The sequence below is a fragment of the Vombatus ursinus genome, unplaced genomic scaffold (genome assembly GCF_900497805.2).
Source record: "Vombatus ursinus unplaced genomic scaffold, bare-nosed wombat genome assembly UNPS02014798.1, whole genome shotgun sequence".
Classification (NCBI taxonomy): domain Eukaryota; kingdom Metazoa; phylum Chordata; class Mammalia; order Diprotodontia; family Vombatidae; genus Vombatus; species Vombatus ursinus.
Window position 1 is genome coordinate 79,637,140 of NW_020954576.1, and position 17,914 is coordinate 79,655,053.

The following is a 17,914-nucleotide window of genomic DNA, read 5'->3' on the forward strand; positions in this document are numbered from 1 at the left end:
ACTGAGCGAACTCTGGGGTCCCTTCTAACTCTGACTCTAAAATTTGTAGCATTTCTTCCTAAACGTTAACAGTGGTTTCAGAGTCTTCCCACACTTTCCTGGAACCACTATGACAAGTGTGTCTAGTTCCTTTCTATGGCTTCTTATGGTTATAATTCAAAACATGGGTTACAGGCAAACTGACATAAGTTAGATTTTAAAAGTTTACTTTGTTAAATTCTTGGGGTTTTAGAAACTCAAAAATAAACACAGTTGGGTTTCTGGTTCATAAACAGTGCTATACTTATATCAGTAGTTATTAATTTGGGAGGAACAAACCTAAAAAAAAATAGCTTTATGGAGGCTTTCTTGAAAGGAGAAATGCCTTTTTTTTTTTCTTTTAAACAAAGCTACTCCCCAAACTACTAATCTGTGTTACGTTAGTTAATACTAATGGCGTCATCCCCATCCCAGTCTGTCTACCCTCCGTCCCCCATGCCGACAGCTGTGTATATCAAAGTTTCTTGTCATCATCTGCATTTATTGAGTATCCACTGTGTGCAAAGCACTGTATTAAGTGCTGTGGCATAAAAAACATTAGCTTTCAAATTATGTAACCTAACCAAAGTTCTGCAAAAGTACAATCCATATTCACAAGTGCTAAGGATAGTGCTGAGGTGGCTGAAGCAAAATAGGATGTCAGAAGCGTTTGAAGGTCATTCTTGACTCATATTTTGAGAAAGTGATTTTGTTTCTCCATTGAGAAGAATCGTATCTCAACAATAGCTATAGTTTAAGGAGATAGGTTGTGGATAGGGGGCAGGAAGCATATTTGTTTGTATCATGTAGGACAGAAAAACCACAAAGGCTTTAATTTGGTAGGAACTACCATATATCTCTAAAAAGTAATGTCATAGCTGGGATAAGGCACTCTTTACTGTGGATTCTAGGTAAGATTTGAAAATTGGGCTCCCTATGTATTGTCCTTCAGCTGCTTTAGGGCTTTTACCTGTGTGGAGTGGAATTTTCTGACCTTTAAAATGTGTATATATTTTTTAAAAATTATTAACAGGTGTCCCTAATTGTGATGGCCCTACATGGTGCACCCAAGGCAGCCACTTACTTTATCTTTTTTTTAGACTTAGCAGCCCAGAGTGACACAAATTAAGATAACAGTAGAAAAGCCAGAGGCAAGGAGGTGGTCAGGGCACCAGGGGATTTCAGCCTGGACCAGGGCTGTGATTATGAATAGAGAGAGGAGGGACTAAATCCAGAAAATAGCAAGATTTGCAGATAGTCCAGGAGGAGTGATATACAAAGATGAGAGACACTGAGAGTTTGAGGGACAGTAAGATTGAATGCTAGTGATGGCAATGGAGAAGCTAAATCAATAATAATACTAACTGATCCTTATAACAGCATGTTAAGTTTACATAGCACTTTACATATGTGATCTTATTAGACCCTCACAACATCCCTGTGAGGTAGGTAGTCCTAGGTATTATTACCCTCATTGTGACTATTTATCAAAGGTGGGATTTGAAACCAGACTTTGCTGACTTTTAAAATCCAGCACTTTTATCTACTTTGCTTCACTACAAATGAAACAAGACTTATTTTGAGGAGAAGTCAATGAACTCCAGAGAGCCAATTGGAAATATTGTATAAACAGATAAAAGTATAGATTTGGCAAGGAGAAGAAAGGATGTGCCTGGGATATGCAAGTTTGGTTTGTAAAGGTTGAGTAAATGAAGTCTTAAAGTATAGAAAAACACAAAGACATGACTAAGAATTAATAGTTGAGAAGAGGGCCCAGACAAATGAGATGGAGAACTAAGAGCATTAATTTGAACTAAGAACTAAGAAAAATGAACCGTGGCCTTAAGGTGTAGGCTAGAAAGAAGAGATGAAACTTTTGATAGGTCTCTTGATCCAAGGTTATAGTCCATTGTACCTGTCCAAAATCATTGGCCAAGATTTTCCTGTGATCTTGGTCAAGAGTTGCTGAAGGTCGATAAGATGTGTTCCTCCCATAAGTCCAGCTTTGAACCAGTGTTTTCAGATACAGGGGAAAAGGTTCCAAAACTCTGTCCTTGGCTGTCGGGGCCAGAGAGCCCAACTCCACCCCTGCTTGGATCAGGCAGGCAGTTCACATCTACCTCAAGAGGCAGCAGGGGAACCAAATGCTCCCCTTCGGTTCCAAGAGGAGGGTGGTTGAGAAAAAGCTCTGGTCCTGCTGAGGGATTATAGGACTTTCCTCTCTGCCGACGGGATTTGGCACGTCTGTTCTGGAACCAGACCTAGGAGAACATGAGGAGAAATTTGCATTTGATCTAAGTTTTTACTACCATTGTGGGATGATCATAACTCAATAAATGATTAAATTCAATACAAAGCCCTGTGATTTAATAGAAAGAGCTGGGCACCCATCAGCTTATTTGAAATGTCACTTAACTCTCTTATGCTTCACTTTGTCCAACTTCCAGATAAGTACTTCTGTATCTTATGGAGATATTCTGAGCATGAAGTGAGATCATTTATGCAAAAAGTACTCTTGAAGAGGTAAAAGTATGCCATGTTTTTCAGCAGATGCTTTAAAGATAACATAAAACTTTTCCCCACAAGCTTTTTTACAGAGCTCTATAAAAATACAATAAACATACCATTAGCATTAAAACAAAAACAATAAATTTGGCCTAGGCTGTCTTCTTATTTGCCCTTTTTATCATTTCTCTTTTGGAGATAGAAGTTCTTCCCATGGTTCAATTATCACTGCTATGCAGATGACCCCCAAAACTATTATCTCCATTCTTAAACTTTGTCCAGAACTCCAGTTACAACTGGATCGTGTTGGAAATTCCCCCCCTAGTGGTCCATTCAGCACCTTAAACTTGATGCATAAAAAAACAACTAATCACCTTCCCCCAAACTTGTCCCTTCTCTTCTTCCTGCTTCTCTTCCTCCTTCTCCTGCTCTTGCTCCTCCCCCTCCTCCTCCTCTTCCATTTACTATTTGTATTGATGTCAACTGTGATCAATCACATGGGTTCACAACTTCAGCCCTCTTTGGCTTCTTCCTTACTCCCCATATCCATTTAAAGTGGTCAGGCCTTAGCTTCTGGATCCTGCTTCCTAACATATCTTCCCTACCTTTTCACTCCTACCGTTAAGTACCCTTACTTAGCATTCAGGATTTCATCTCATCTCTGTCCTCTCTTAACTAGCTGTCTTGCCTCCAGCCTATTCCTGATCCAATCCATCTTTTACGTCGTTGATGCCCCAGTAAATCTTCCTAATGTACATTTCTAGTCCTATCACTCAAAAACCTCTATTGATCCCCAATTGCCTACCAAATTAAGTATAAATTCAGCCTGGCACTCAAAACCCTTCATGATCCAGCTTTATCCAACATCTCTTCCAACCTTACTTCATACAGTTTTCTCACCCTCACCCCACACACATACCCCATATTCCAACCAAAACTTACTATTTATTTTCTTTCCATCATATTCCCCATTCTTATCCTACTGTAATCTATCTTTCTCCAGTCCTCTCTGTGCATTAGTTTTCCTCCTTACTTTAAGTGGATTCCCTTCACTCCTTTAAAGTTTCATCTAGAATGCTGTCTCCCCCATTAGGTGAGGTCCTTCCAACAACTTTGAAAACACAGTGTGTCAGGTCCACCTTTTTCTCTCAACCGACTCACAATGTGTTCTTTATACTTACTAGACGGTTAATAAATATTCCTTTAATGGAAATATTGGGCATCTGAAGGTGTCCACCATGGCAAGAATTCATTGGCATGCACATTCCCCAAGCTCCCACCCCTCCTCAAAAATAAAAAACAAAACCATCCACTAAGTAAACACTTTAAGGACAGGAACATTTTTATCTTTGTAACCCCATTAACTAGGGCGATCCATAGCACATGTAGATGCTGGAAAATATTTGTTAAATTGAATCTACTTCATCTTGAGCTCTTAGTTATTTCAGACAGGTAAATAGAAAAATTAGACATAGTAGAAATATTTGTTCAATTGAATTGAATTAACTGAGAAAAAATACGATAGGCCAGGAATAAGGCCCTAATCACAAAGGGCCATTTTATGAATTAGCTCACATTTCTATAGTGCTCTAAGGTACTTGTCATACAATAATTCTGTAAGGGAGATAATGTAAATGTTATTTTTCTTATTTTACAAATGAGGAAGCTAAGGCTCAGAGAGCATTATACATAATATATGTATTAAATTTATAAATTTATACTTGATAATAGCATTTATATAGCACCTTAAGGTTTGCAAAGCACTGTCCATATGTTATCTAATTTGATTCTCTATTTCTGCTATGTATATTTTATATATTTATTAGCCTAATAAAATGTGTATATGTATTTATTAAATTTATATTTATGCTTTTAAAAATATATACTTGTTTTCTCCCCCATTAGAATATAAGTTCATTACAAATAGAGATTGTTTTGTTTTCAGCACGGCACCTGGTAAGTGCTTAAAAAGACAATTGATCAATTGACATTAAGTGATTTGCCTGTGGTCACCTACCCAGTCTCTTGATTCCAGGTGAATTAAAGTGATTTTTCCACCATCCCTCACTGAGCACTTTCCCATTTGAGATATCCCAGGAACTAACCAAAAGTATCCTATGCCCCATTCTTACATACATTTGTATGTGCCGCCCCCCCCCCCCCCCCCCCCCCCCTTTTGCCCCCCCCCCCCCCCCCCCCCCCCCCCCCCCCGCCACTCTCACCCTTTCCCACTACTAGAACTTACTAATACAAAATTCTGCATATGGCCCTAGCCTGGAAATCTCTCCCAAAGCCCTGGAATTTACACCAAATCATTACATTGTGAAGAACAAGAACCATGCATTCAGTTCCCAACAATGAGAGGTCTCTCCCCGGCATTTTCCCCACCTTTTTCCTTCTCAGCTTTTAACAGGTGTGTCACTCAGAAGAAGTCCCAACCCACCTTTCCAGTCAGAATGCACATTGCTCCCCTTCACACACACTGAATGTATACAGACAAATTGGCCTTTTATTTCTCAATTAGGGGGCAATGGAGATTTCGGGAGGCATAGCAGATAGTAGTATTGGCCCTGGAGTCAGGAAGATACAAGTTCAAATCCAGCCTCACACAGTCACTAGCTGTGTGACCCTGGGCAAAGTCACTTAACTGCTGTCTGCCTCCGTTTCCTCAGCTGTAAAATGGGGATCATAATAACACCTACCCTGCAGGGTCATGGGGATCAAATGAGATAATATTTGTCAAAATGCCTGGCAAATAGTAAGGGCTGTATAAATGCCTGTTCCCTTTCCCCTTATTCTCCCCTCCAAATGGCAGACTCCCATCTTTAATGTTCATGTCTTTGCACTCCTTCCTCACCTGTCTCTCAACATCCCTGATTTCCTTCATAGCTCGGCTCAGATTTCACCTTACCTGAGGTTCTTTCTGATCCTTCTCTTTAAAATCACTTTTTATCTATTTTGTATAAATCTGCATGTATACTATAGTTCTATAGGCATTTCCTATCTGCACCACAAACTCCCTGAGGGCAGAGACTGTTTCGTCTTTTGGCTTTTTATCCCCAAAGCCTGGCAGTGTGGGCCCTCCTTTAGTGCTTATTTGATTGATCACAGGGGACCGGGAGCAGCTACTAGAAAATTCTGGTCTCTCTTATCCTGGGCCTCTCTTTTCCCTACCTTAAAGAAGTATCAATTTAAGAATACTTCCAAGGACCAAGCAAATTTCTTGGGGCCTGGTCCTTCTAGTATTATTAACAAAGGTACGGATCCCTCTGAGAGAAACCTTCTTAGAGACTCTTCTAACATGACTAAAACCCTGACCCTCACCCCAAGCTCTTAGATCAGTGGTAAACATAAAACAAGCAACTGAAGGCCTGCTGATTGATATAAGTGGTTTAAATACAACTCAGTTCAGTTCAACAAGCATTAAGGTGTGAGAGGCAGTCCAGCATAGTGAATCTGACCTCTCTCTGCCTCCTCAATCAACAAGGATTTATGAAAATAACGCCAGGCACCTGGGCCAGGCCCTGGGGATACAGATAACTCCAAAAGTGGTGCACTTCCTACCCTTGGCGACTTGATACTTCTGACGCTTACTATCTCAGTGACACAGAGCAAGTCACTTCAGTGGGCCTCAGTTTCTTCATGTGTAAAACGAGGTTGGTCTAAATAGCTTCAGAAGTCCTTTCCAGCGCTTTATCTATGACCCTAGGAAGTTACAGGTGGGTCCCTGATTTGCACCCGCACGCTGAAGAAATCATCGGTTTGAAACAACTTCTTCCTTTCCCCCACCCTTCAAAAAAAAAACGGGTCCTGCTTTCAAGATGTCTACACTCTAAGAGAGAGAGAGGAATAGATATATCCAGAAATAATTAGGATACAGGAGAGAAACGTGCGAGGAGGAGTTTGAGGGAGGACAGGTAACTTTGGCTTGGTGGGGGTGGAGGGAAGCGAAGGCTTCCCGGAGGTGGTGGCACCCTCTCCCTTTCCCTAAGTGCCCTGTTCTCTCCACCCTCCCTGCCCTATCCCTCTCTTGCTTCTTCGGGCGCATTATCACCTGGATCCTGGACTCAGGAAGCCTGGTGAGGGTGGCCAGGCGTTCCCGCAAGGTGATGTCCGGGTACATGGTCCGTCGAAACACCAATTCCAGCAGCTGCAGCTGCTCGGGACTGAAGGACGTTCTCTTCCTGCGCTGCGACCCCGACCCAGACCCGGACGGGGCTGGCTGACCCTTGAGCTGCGGCGCTGCAGGCGCCAGGCTGACGGGAAGCAATGAAGCTGGCCCGGACCCAGGGCCGGGGTACCCCTCGTAGGCTGCCGCCGCCGACGGTCGCAGGTCTGGGCCGGAGCCCAAGGGGGGCGGCTGGCAGGGGGCGCCCCCGGGGCTTGGGGGAGGGAGGTAAGCACTCCCAGGAAAGCTGGGCAGGTAAGCGGGATACTGGGGGCTCTCCCCAAACTGGAGCTGGTTGGGCGCCGCTGTTGCCATCGCGATGCAGACGGGGTGGTCATCCTGCTAGTTACTGGGGCACCCCTCCACTATTATACAGTTCCCAGGGCTGAAAGGCGGGGCGGGAAGGGTCAGGAGAGGGAAGATCAAAGGCCGGGGTGGGAAAGCCAGGGCCCCCTGACCCCCGGCCCCGCTAGACGCCGATGGGTGATAATCGCTTCCGTAGGCGGGGCTTGGTCTGCAAGTCCAGGGAGGGCTGTAGGGGGAGGCGTGAACTTGGGTCCCCCAGCCTCCCACTGTGGACAGTTCCTTCCTTCACCTCCCCCAGTCCCTGCCTGGCCAATCCACATCCCTAACTCTAAAGCTTAACTTTTGACTCTGGGGCCCAAAGTGGCCCACGGAGGTCAGCAGACACAAGGAATGGCTGAAGTCTGGGGATTCCTCTCCCCGTGGGTTCCCACGGTCCACTCAAGAAAAAAGAGCCTAGGAGAGAGAAGACTTGCCACTATTTTCCCAGGACACTCCGTGACCTATCCTCTCCCACCAGTCACCGTCAAAGGTACCCTGCTAAGGTGCGAGACCAAACACTGGGTTGGTCAAACAGTCTAGCTCCTCATCTCTGGGAAGCTGACATCCTGAAACAGAACAGCCACAGACCAGAGGGTCCATCCAGTATGTGAGAAACAGAGCTTGGGAAAGCATGTCTCTGGGTAAAAGACACCCTAGCTGGGTGCTCTCCCAGGAGTTAGTGTCCTCCTGAGGATGGACTCTCACAGTTTAGCAGTAGTGATGGCTTCTGTAGCACTTTCTTCTGAAAAGATGCAATAAAGCCAGATTTTAATGGAAGCAATACCCAGGACATCTGTGGCACTGAGGCAGCCTTGCAGTTCATCTGTGAGAAAACTGAGATTCTCAGAAGCCAGATGACCTGCTCTGGTTCTGGTCTACAGTGAGAGAAGAAATACAGGCTCTTATAGTCCCAGGTCCTCACATGTTAAATCATACTACATTCCTTAAGCTGGGATTCTTAACCTTTTTTGGTGTGTTTTGGACTGCTTTGGCAAGTCTGGTGAAGGCTATGGAACTGTTCTCAGAACAATGTTTTTAATGCTTACAAAGGAAACCAATTGTATTGAAATAATTATAAATTTTTTTTTCTTTTTTAGGTCACAGATTCCAGGTTAAAAACCCCTGCTCTGCAGGCCACAGGGAGAATCCATCTATTTAAAGGAATGACCCTTAATGACTCCTCGACATTTTTCATTTTCTTTTTAATTGTCTATTGTACAGAAATTCTGGGGACAGTGGCAGGGTGTAGTTCTGAGCCTCAACCACATGGGTAGAATAGGTATCCTATGATTTGGGGACCACTGAAGGGCACCTGAAAGCATTACTGGTGATGCTCTTCCATCCTTAAGAACCACATTTTTAGAATTTGCCTGAGAACTGATCAGAAGGGGACACAGGCAAGCAAGGCAGACTTGTAACTGCCATGTTAAATTTGAAATAAACAAGAAAAAGCACAAGCGGTACATAGGGGAGATTCGTAGTTTTATATGCAGTCCTTTTTCTGTTCTCTGCATAAGGAAATGTCCAGGTTTGTTAATGTCTGTCACACTCATAATAATGTAGTATTTCAGGGACTTGTGGATTCAGGTTCTGCCTCTAAATAATAAGTATTTAACTTCTCAGTGCTCTAGGCAACTCTCTCAAAGTAAAAAAGTTCCAGCCTTCCTGGGTAGGAGTCTTCTCAAACTATACCAATGTGATCACTGATCCCGTTCAAATCAATCAACCTCAATTTCCTCATTTATAAAATGGAGATGATGACAGTATTATCTGTCTCAGAGCTGTTGAGAAGAAAACACTGCAGAAGTAGAGGAAACTATTCTCACTTTGCACAAGTGTAGCTTCAGTGGGCCAGAACTGGTGACCAGGTTAGCATGGACATCTTCCCAGCCTTCGTTTGGAAGGTCATTTTCATCCAGTGTACAAGCTTCAAGCCTTTAGTGCCTCAGTTTTCCCCTTTGAAAAAAGACCATAACAAGGATGATTCACATTTCTAGACTGCTTTGGTTATCCTTTCCTCACAACCGTGCTTTGAGGTAGACTGTGAAAGTATTATTGTCCTCCTTTTGTAGATGGGGAGACGGAAGCAGTAGAAATCAATCAATCAGTCAACATTCATTAAGTGCCAAGCACTGCTCTAAGCATTGGGGATGCAAAAGATAGTCCCTGCCCTTATAATTAACAGTGGAGACAGCATGCAAACAAATATGTACAAAACAAGCTACATACAGGAAAAATCAGAAATAATTAACAGAGGGAAGGCACTGGAATTAAGAAGGATAAGTGCAGTGAAAACCAGGAAGAATGAGGTTCATATGCTCCTCTGACAACAGCTATGTGATTGTGCTCAAGTCACTTAACCTGAAGAATACTCAGTTTTCTCATCTGTGAAATGGAAGCAACTTATAGAAGCTGCACCAGAATTGTGAAGCTAAAATGAAAAAGTGCACAGACAGCCCCATGTAACCTTTAAAGTGCTATAAAAAGAGCAGATATTTTAAATATAAATAGATATTTCTTTTAAAAAGAAAAAACGTTGAACCATGTGTTTTTGGTCTAGGTGGGAGTCAGTTGCCTGGTCATTTGTCTTTGCCAGTGGGGGTAATTCTCAAGGTCATGAATCAGGAGACCATGGAATAGTAAAAATTCTTCCATGCAAGCAAATTTGCTTTTGATCCAATTGAAAACTATTCTGCTGGCTTATCATAGTGCCTGGCATATAGTAAGCCTTTAATAAATGCTTGGTTTCTAACTTCAGGCTCCCAGACCCATCTCTTTTATATAAAGGCACTAATAAAATAGTAAGCAATTTTTCCACAAGTGTTAGAGATGATTAAAGTTAGCACGTTAACTTTTTTTTTTTTACATGGTAACTCTTTAGCATCTCTTTTACCCACCTGTCAAATAGAAATTCCTACTGACTTCCCCTTCCTCTCCAAATAATGCCTGTAATAATTTTTCTTACAAGAAAAAATTTTGGTGCCAGTTTAATATGGCGTTTAAAAAGTGAACCCTAACAGTTGTTTTCGTCCCTGAAGAGGTGATCTAAGAATAGAGAGGTAAATTCAGAGGAGTAAACAGGCATTCTGGCAAGACCTTACCACAAATCTTCCCAGGAAGTGAGGAGTCATATTTTCATTATTTTGCAAGTCATCTGTTATTCCATAACATTTGCTGCACGAGGCACTGTTTTAGGTAGGGGTGGAAGTTTAAGGAGACATAGAAGACAGTCCTTGGAGAATGTTCCCATATAATAGGTAAGCACAAATACAGTATGTAAGACATAAGTCAATGACAGCTACCTTAGCAGACATATAACTAAGATGAGTCATTCAGAGATAAGCAGCTAGCTTCTATTAAGCTCCTACTGTGTACCAGACATGGTGCTAAGGATGGGGGTTATAAAGCAAGCCCCTTCCTGCTCTCCCCCCCCCCCAAAAAAAAGGTCCTAAGTGCTGTGGGGTTAGATTGACCTGGGTCACTGTAGTTTTAACCCATTTATAATTTCTATTCAAAGTTCCTGTTACCATTTTAGCCAAATAACAGCACCAAGCCCAGAGTTTCCTTTTAAAGTGCTAAATACTCTCTTCCCCAGATCTGGCTTTGTTTTTCAAGGCAGGCTCTCCTCCCGTCCTAAGACCCAATCTTGCAACTTTAGGTGTTTATTGAAGAGAAACCCAGGAAAGAACAACCGAGGAAGTCAATAGCCCTGCTTCCACTTTCTCAGCTGCCCAGGTGTTTGCCTCTTTGATCCTTCGGTACTTGTGAGTAAAGTCAAGGCCTACCCACCAGGTTACAAAAACCACCCTTTCTGTGGAAGTGAAAGACAATTTCTAAAAAATGACTCCCTCTCCTCCCCAAAAAAACAAACAAATACAAAGCAAATTTTAAAATGCCTTGAAAATTTTACTGTGGGTTTATCGAGGGCAAAACAAGTCCAGAAAGTAAAAAAAAAAAAACGATATGAAATGAAGTTTGAACACAGCAGGTTACATTCTTTTTGTATGCATCACTCCCCTCCCCCCCTTTTTTTTAAACCAAAAGCTTTTTTCCTGTGAATCTCTAAATTAAGCCATCTAATTCCACAATGATGTTGGTAGGACATTATTAACCTCGAGGAGATTGAAGAGAATAGTGGAAAGAATTCTGTATTTGGAATAAAATGACCTGGGTTTAAATCCTAGGTGTTGCAATGGATAGAGTGATAGGCCTGGACTCTGGAAGACCTGAGTTCAAATATAACCTCAGATACTTCCAAGCCGGATGACCCTGGGCAAATCACTTTACCTCTGTCTGCCTCAGTTTCCTCAACTGTAAAATGGGGATCGTAATAGTACCTACCACCCAGGGTTGCTATAAGGATCAATCAAACGAGATAATATTTGTCAAGTGTTTAGCACAATGCCTGGCTCTTAAATCTTTGTTTCCTTCCTTCCTGTTCCAATCCCTGACTGGACTTTGGGGAAGTGTCTTACCTTCTCTGGACCCGTTTCCTTATGTATAACAGGAGGCGGCTGGACTCTTGTCCTCTGAGCTCCTTCTAGCTCTGGTTTTATGTCCCACAAAGCATAAGGACACTAAGGCACCGTCCAAACCCTCCAAGTAAAGGGAGGAACAAAGAATTCTGATCAGCGCAGTCACTAACGGAGAATTCAGAGGACTGATGATGAAGGTGTCCTGCCTCTAGAAAGGCAATAGACTCTAGTTGTTCAGAATGAGGCAAAATGATCACATGAGGCCATTTTGTTCATTTGTTTTTGCTTAACTTACTTCTTTGTTAAAAGAAAAAGTCCTGTTGGATGTTATAGGAAGTCATTAGTAAGTGATAGCAATGTAAAAAAAAAAGTAGCAATTTTTTTTTTTTTCAAAAATAAAGTCCTGGGGGCAGCTAGGTGGCACAATGGATAGAGCACCAGTCCTGGATTCAGAAGGACCTGAGTTCAAATTTGACCTCAGACACATAACACTTACTAGCTGTGTGACCCTGGGCAAGTCACTTAACCCCATTGCCTAGACAAAACAAACAAACCAAAAAAAAGAACTGGTCTAATTCTGGAAAGCAGTTTGGAATTATGTCCCCAAATTGACAAAAATGTTCATTCCTATTTATCCTGAGATGCCATTGCTAGCTAAGAAGGTCAAAGACAGGTTCCATGTGCACCAAAATATTCATAGCAGTGCTTTTTCTGGTAGCAAAGAACTGGGGAAAAAAGCAAATGTCCATCATTCCCCGTGAAAATCATGACCGTAAGAAACTCACCATAAGAAATTGTGTAGATGAAAGAATCGAGAGAATCTTTGGAAGTTTCTACGCAACTCCAGTATTTTCCTATCACCTCCAGAAGCAAACACAAAATTCTCTGTTTGGCATTCAAAACCCTTCATAACCTAGCCCCCTTCCTTTTGTTTTTTTTGTTTTGTTTTTTTTTTTTGGTGAGGCAATTGGGGTTAAGTGACTTGCCCAGGGTCACACAGCTAGTGAGTATCGTGTCTGAGGTCAGATACTAGCTGTGTGACCCTGGCCAAGTCACTTAATCCCAATTGCCTAGCACCCCTCTCAAAAAAAGTTTTTGTGAAATAATGAGTTTTTGTTCCAAAAGCTTGGATCTTTGGTTTATCATATACTAGATTATTATGGTCATTTGCTATGTGATGTGTACCTAATCTATTCCGCTGATCAGCTACTTGATTTCTTAGCCAGTATCAGATTGTTTTGATAATACCACTTTATAGTACAGTTTGAAATCTAGTATGGCTAAACTACCCTTGATATCCCTGACCTTTTTTTCTTCCAGATGAATTTTATTATTTTTTCTAGCTCTGTAAAACAATTGTTTATACTTTGGTATAGTTTATACAGCTAGTAAGTGTCAAGTGTTTGGTCTGAGGCTGGATTTGAACTCAGGTCCTCCTGACTCCAGGGCTGGTACTCTATCCACTGTGCCACCTAGCTGCCCCAACAAAAACTTTCTTGTACAAAATGACTAAAATGGAAATGTTTTACATGACTGCACATGTATAACCTATATCTGATTGCTTGCCATCTCAGGGAGGGGGGAGGTGAAGGAGAGATAAAATTTGGAATTCAGAACTTTAAAAAAAAAAAGCTAAAATATATAGAATAAATAGATTAATTTAGGTAGAATTGTCACTTTTATTATATTGACTTGGCCTACCCATGAGCAATTAATATTTTTCCAATTATTTGGATCCGACTTTGTGTGAAAAGTGTTTTATAGTTGTATTCATGTATTTCCTGGGTTTGTCTTGGCAAGTTGACTCCCAAGTATTTTACATTATCTACACTTATTTTAAATGGAATTTCTCTTCCTATCTGTTGCTGCTGGACTTTGTTGGTAATATATAGAAATGCTGATGATTTATGTTCATTTATTTTGCATCCTTTACTAAAGTTGTTCATTATTTCAAGTAGTTTTTTAGTTGATTCTCTAGGGCTCTCTAAGTATAACATATCTGCAAAGAATGATAGTTTTGGTACCTCATTGTCTATTATAATTACTTCAATTTCCTTTTCTTCTCTTATTGCTATGGCTAACATTTCTGGTGCAATATTGAACAATAGAGGTGATAATGGGCATCCTTGCTTCACCCTTGGTTGTACTGGGAAGGCTTCTAGCTTATCCCCATTACAGATAATGCTTGCTGATGATTTTAGATAAATAGTGCTTATCATTTTAAGGTAAGCTCTGTTTATTCCTATGCTCTCTAGTGTTCTCAACCCTTCTTAATTCCAGTGCCTTCCCTCTGGTAATTATTTCCTATTTATCTTGTATGTAGCTTGCATATATATAAATTTTATACATATATGTGTACAAATATGTATATTACATATACGTATGCTGTCTTTTTCATTTGATTATAAGCTCCTTGAAGGCACGAACTGTCTTTTGCCTCTTTTGGTATCCCCAGGACTTGGCACAATGCCTGGAACATACTAAATGCTTAATAAATGTTTATTTATTGATTGAAGTCTTATTTGAACGATGTTGAATGAAGTAAGCAAAAGCAGGAAAATACTATACATAATGACTGCAACAATGTAACTAGAAACAACAACAACACAATACCAACACTGAATACTTATAATTATAGGGACCAAAAATTTTGGCTCTGGAGAAGGACGGAGAAAATGCACCCTTGAATGTGATGGAATTGCCTATTTGGGGTCTGCTGAGTTGCCAAAGATCAATTTTGTTCCAGTGGGATGTTTTCTCTGAAGTTGATCTTGCCAGAATAGCCTGATGGTTCACGGATATCTGTAAGATAGTGGAGTCTTCCTTCTAAAAACAATCAGTCAGGTTTATTTCTTTATTGACAATGTGGAAGGGAATAAAATACAGCCTGAGAGTCTCTCTACTTACACAACCCTGTAGTTACATTTCCTTGGTCTCAGAAGCCACTCTTCCAGCAAGCAGGTGTTTCCCCAAAATACTCACAGTACACAATGTATCAACTTCTTCAACACCACCTACTCCTGGATAGAGAAGATTGGTTCAAAGTGCAAACGGAGACATTTTTTTGCACATGGCCAATGTGAATATTAATTTTGCTCTACTATACATATTATAACAAGTTGTTTTGCTTTTCTTGCTTTTTCAAAGTGGGTAGATGGATGAGTGAGGAATGTGGGAGACAGAGAAGGCTGACTTTGATAGAATTTAATTTTTAAAAAAATTTTTTATTAATTTATTTTGATGTATCAACAATCACTTCCATATACTTTTGAGTTTAAAATTTTTCTCACCATTCCTCCCCACCACCCTCCCCAAGACAGCACACAATCTGATATAGGCTATACATATACATTCCTATTAAACACATTTTCATATTAATGATGTTGTAAGTAAAAATTAGAACCAATAGGAGGAACCACCAGAAAGGGGAAACAAAACTCAATGGAAGGGGAAAAAAATAGCATTTCAAATTCCCTAGTTCTTTCTTTGGATGTGGATAGCATTTTCCATCATGAGGCCTTTGGAGATGTCTTAGATCTTTGTATTGCTGGGAAGGGTTAAGTTTATCAATATTAGTCATCGCGGCTGTTACTGTGTACAATGTTTTCTTGGTTCTGCTCACTTCACTCAGCATCACACCATACAAGTCTTTCCAGGTTTTTCTGAAGTCAGCCTGTTCATCATAGAATTTAATTTTTTTAAAAAGTGTTTCCCTTTCTTTGCTGAGATGGGGGTCTGTGAGTGTGGAATTGGCATATATAGTCAGACTTGGTTGAAGAGTTGGTTACCCAGTTTTCCTAAACTTTTTTGTTTCCTTTTTAACACTTTGTTACTAGAGATGGCTTGCATGGTAGGGAATCATTTCCCACTCAGCTGTTCTCTTGGACTTCACTATTGTCTCCAGAAACACATCTTCCTGCAAGATCACATCAACTTTGAGACTCACATTCAGGCTGATTACTGTGCCTATAGTATGCCTAATTGAGACTCACATTTTAAAGGATGGACCTGAGAGAGCTCTTCCCAGGTCTTCCATTTCAGGAAGGGACCTACAGTAGTCACTTCATTATTTCCCAGCTTTAAGTCTTCATTTTCTTCCCAGGATGTCTTCTGAGATTGGATTGAGCTCTTTGAATACAAGGAACTGTCTTTTGCCTTTCTTTGTATCTCTAGAACTTAGTCAATGCCTGGAACTTAGTAGGTGCTTAATAATTGTTTACTGAAGAGGCATATTCTGAAAGGGAGGTGCCAGGAAAACAGAAAATTTAAATTTAAATAAGTAAAGAACTGAGGCCATTAACTAGAAAAAATTGGTACCACTTTTATCTGAAATAATCAGAAAAAGGTGGTTTTTTTAATTGGTTGGTGGAGCTTGAATTAGCCAGTTAGTTTCTTTATAGGGTCATTGTGTACGTAGAAGCACAGCTTTTGATACAGAGAGGCCTGAAGCCAGTGTACAAACATAATTCAAGTCAACAAGCATTTATTAAGCACTTATTGTGTGCTAGACAGTGTGCTAAACTCTGGGAATACTATTAAAAGCAGAAACAAAAAACATTCATTCCCTGCTCTGAAAGAGCCCACATTCTAACGGAGTAGACAGCACATAAAAGGAAGCGGAAAGGGGGTGGGAGTGGGAGGAATGGCAGAGAAAATCCTTTGGAGCTGAGTGTGGATTGAGACGGGGATAAACCAAGACCTGGTTGGCTAGGGGCTCCCAGGCTCTGGGAGGAACCAGCCAATCAGAGGGAGAGGCCACGGGGCAAAGGGACACCATGTCTTCATTCCTTACACCCTCACCCCTTCTCCATCGTGAAAAGAAATCCAGGAGTGGAATAAACTCACCTTCTTCAGTCATCGCTACTGTTTTCAACAGGGAGACAACCTGGCCTAGAGGTAAGACTGCCAGAACTGGGTTCAGGTTTTACTTCTGACCCTAGCTGTGGGTGCATAGGCAGGTAACAACCTCTGTTTATTCACCTTGCAAAATAATGATAATGCTTCCCTTCTAACAATCTCTCAGGGATATAATAAGGATCAAATTCATGTGAATGAAATGCTTTGTAAACCTTTGGGCTATTTACATCAGCAAATACGATTGTTAATTAGCATTCATTGACACATTGGGCACTCATGCTGATTCAGCTAGAATTGGATTTCTATACTGTTATATCACCAGATAAATATTCCTGCCTTGGGTGGGGGGATGTGAATATTGGATGAGATTATTCTGTTTCTTTTTCTGGTCTTCTATGCTTGTCTCTTTCAACGGACAAGGAGGGGATAAGGATGGATGCTACCTCTCATGGTATAGATTGACTCTACCCATGACTTCTCATCCTGTGGAACTGCGGTCTATGTCCCTGGGCTCAATTTAAAGTAGTCAGTGCAAAGCATTGCCTTCCCTCCAGCCCCCCAATTCACTTCCAAATGTGGCTAAGCCTGTGGACAGAGTTGCTCCCTTGCAGGCAGAAATCAGCATCTTCCTGTTCTTCCACTGCTAGACTGAGTCAAGCAGACCACTCAGGGCTTTCCTCCTTCCCAGGCTTGACTCTTGGAAACTTTGGCATCATGTAACCCAGTTCCTGAAACCCTGCTGCTCTCCTCACAAGGAGAGCTCACAAGGTCCTAGCCTAGCCCGTTCTGTCTCTCGGAACTTCCTCACCTAAAGTAAAGAACAGAAGCCTTAGACACAGAAGTAATAGAAGGGCCGTGTGCTCGTGGCTTTCTTCCCACCCATAAACTTTACAGCATTCTTTGCCTTCTCACTAGAACAAACAATCATCCAGCAAAGAGAGAAACCTGCTTTGGCCTGTTAGTACCGCCATTGTAGCTCAGCGGTTACTCAAAAGATCATTTTTTTTCACCATGTGGTTAGCAGACCAGAAACGCCATGTTCCAAAGTCCATTCTTTGCACCAGGCTGAGCAAGCTATACATACTTATAAGAGGTGGGCTTTTATTTCCATTACACTAGAATAGGGGTCAGGAATCTGTGGGCTCATTGGAATAGTGAACTCTCAGATGAGAAAAGTCCCTCTGACCAATTCAGGTCTGCATCTTCTCTCCAAATTATCTTCTGAGAGCAGTCAAACTCAAATAAAAAGGGGGTGGGGTGGGTGGCATTAAGCCTTACCAAGTAAGCCCGAATCAGATTAAAATTGGGAAACTTTAACAAAATAAATAAAATTACAATATAGATAATGCTAGTGTGTGTTTTTCCTAAGTCAATTTTCAGCCGATGGGGAGCTATTTATATTTGAGTTTGACGCCACTGATTTAAAAACCCCAGGGCCATGTTTGACACCTCAGTCCTAGAGTTGCTTAAAATACTGAAAGCTTAAGTGATTTGCCCGGGAACAGACAGCCAATGTAAATAAGAGATAGAATTTTAACCCAGATCT

The 17,914-nt window shown here is 41.3% G+C and overlaps 1 protein-coding gene across 1 annotated transcript; it reads right to left on the reverse strand.

Moving 5' to 3' along the window:
- Positions 1-1,461: 1,461 nt before the first annotated feature.
- On the reverse strand, positions 1,462-7,006 carry LOC114049471 (homeobox protein MIXL1-like). The gene is made up of 2 exons (XM_027870711.1): positions 6,578-7,006; positions 1,462-2,279 (listed from the first exon to the last, which is right to left on the reverse strand). Exons 1-2 carry the CDS (start codon positions 7,004-7,006, stop codon positions 1,974-1,976), a joined length of 735 nt encoding a protein of 244 aa, XP_027726512.1. The 3' UTR covers positions 1,462-1,973.
- Positions 7,007-17,914: the final 10,908 nt, after the last annotated feature.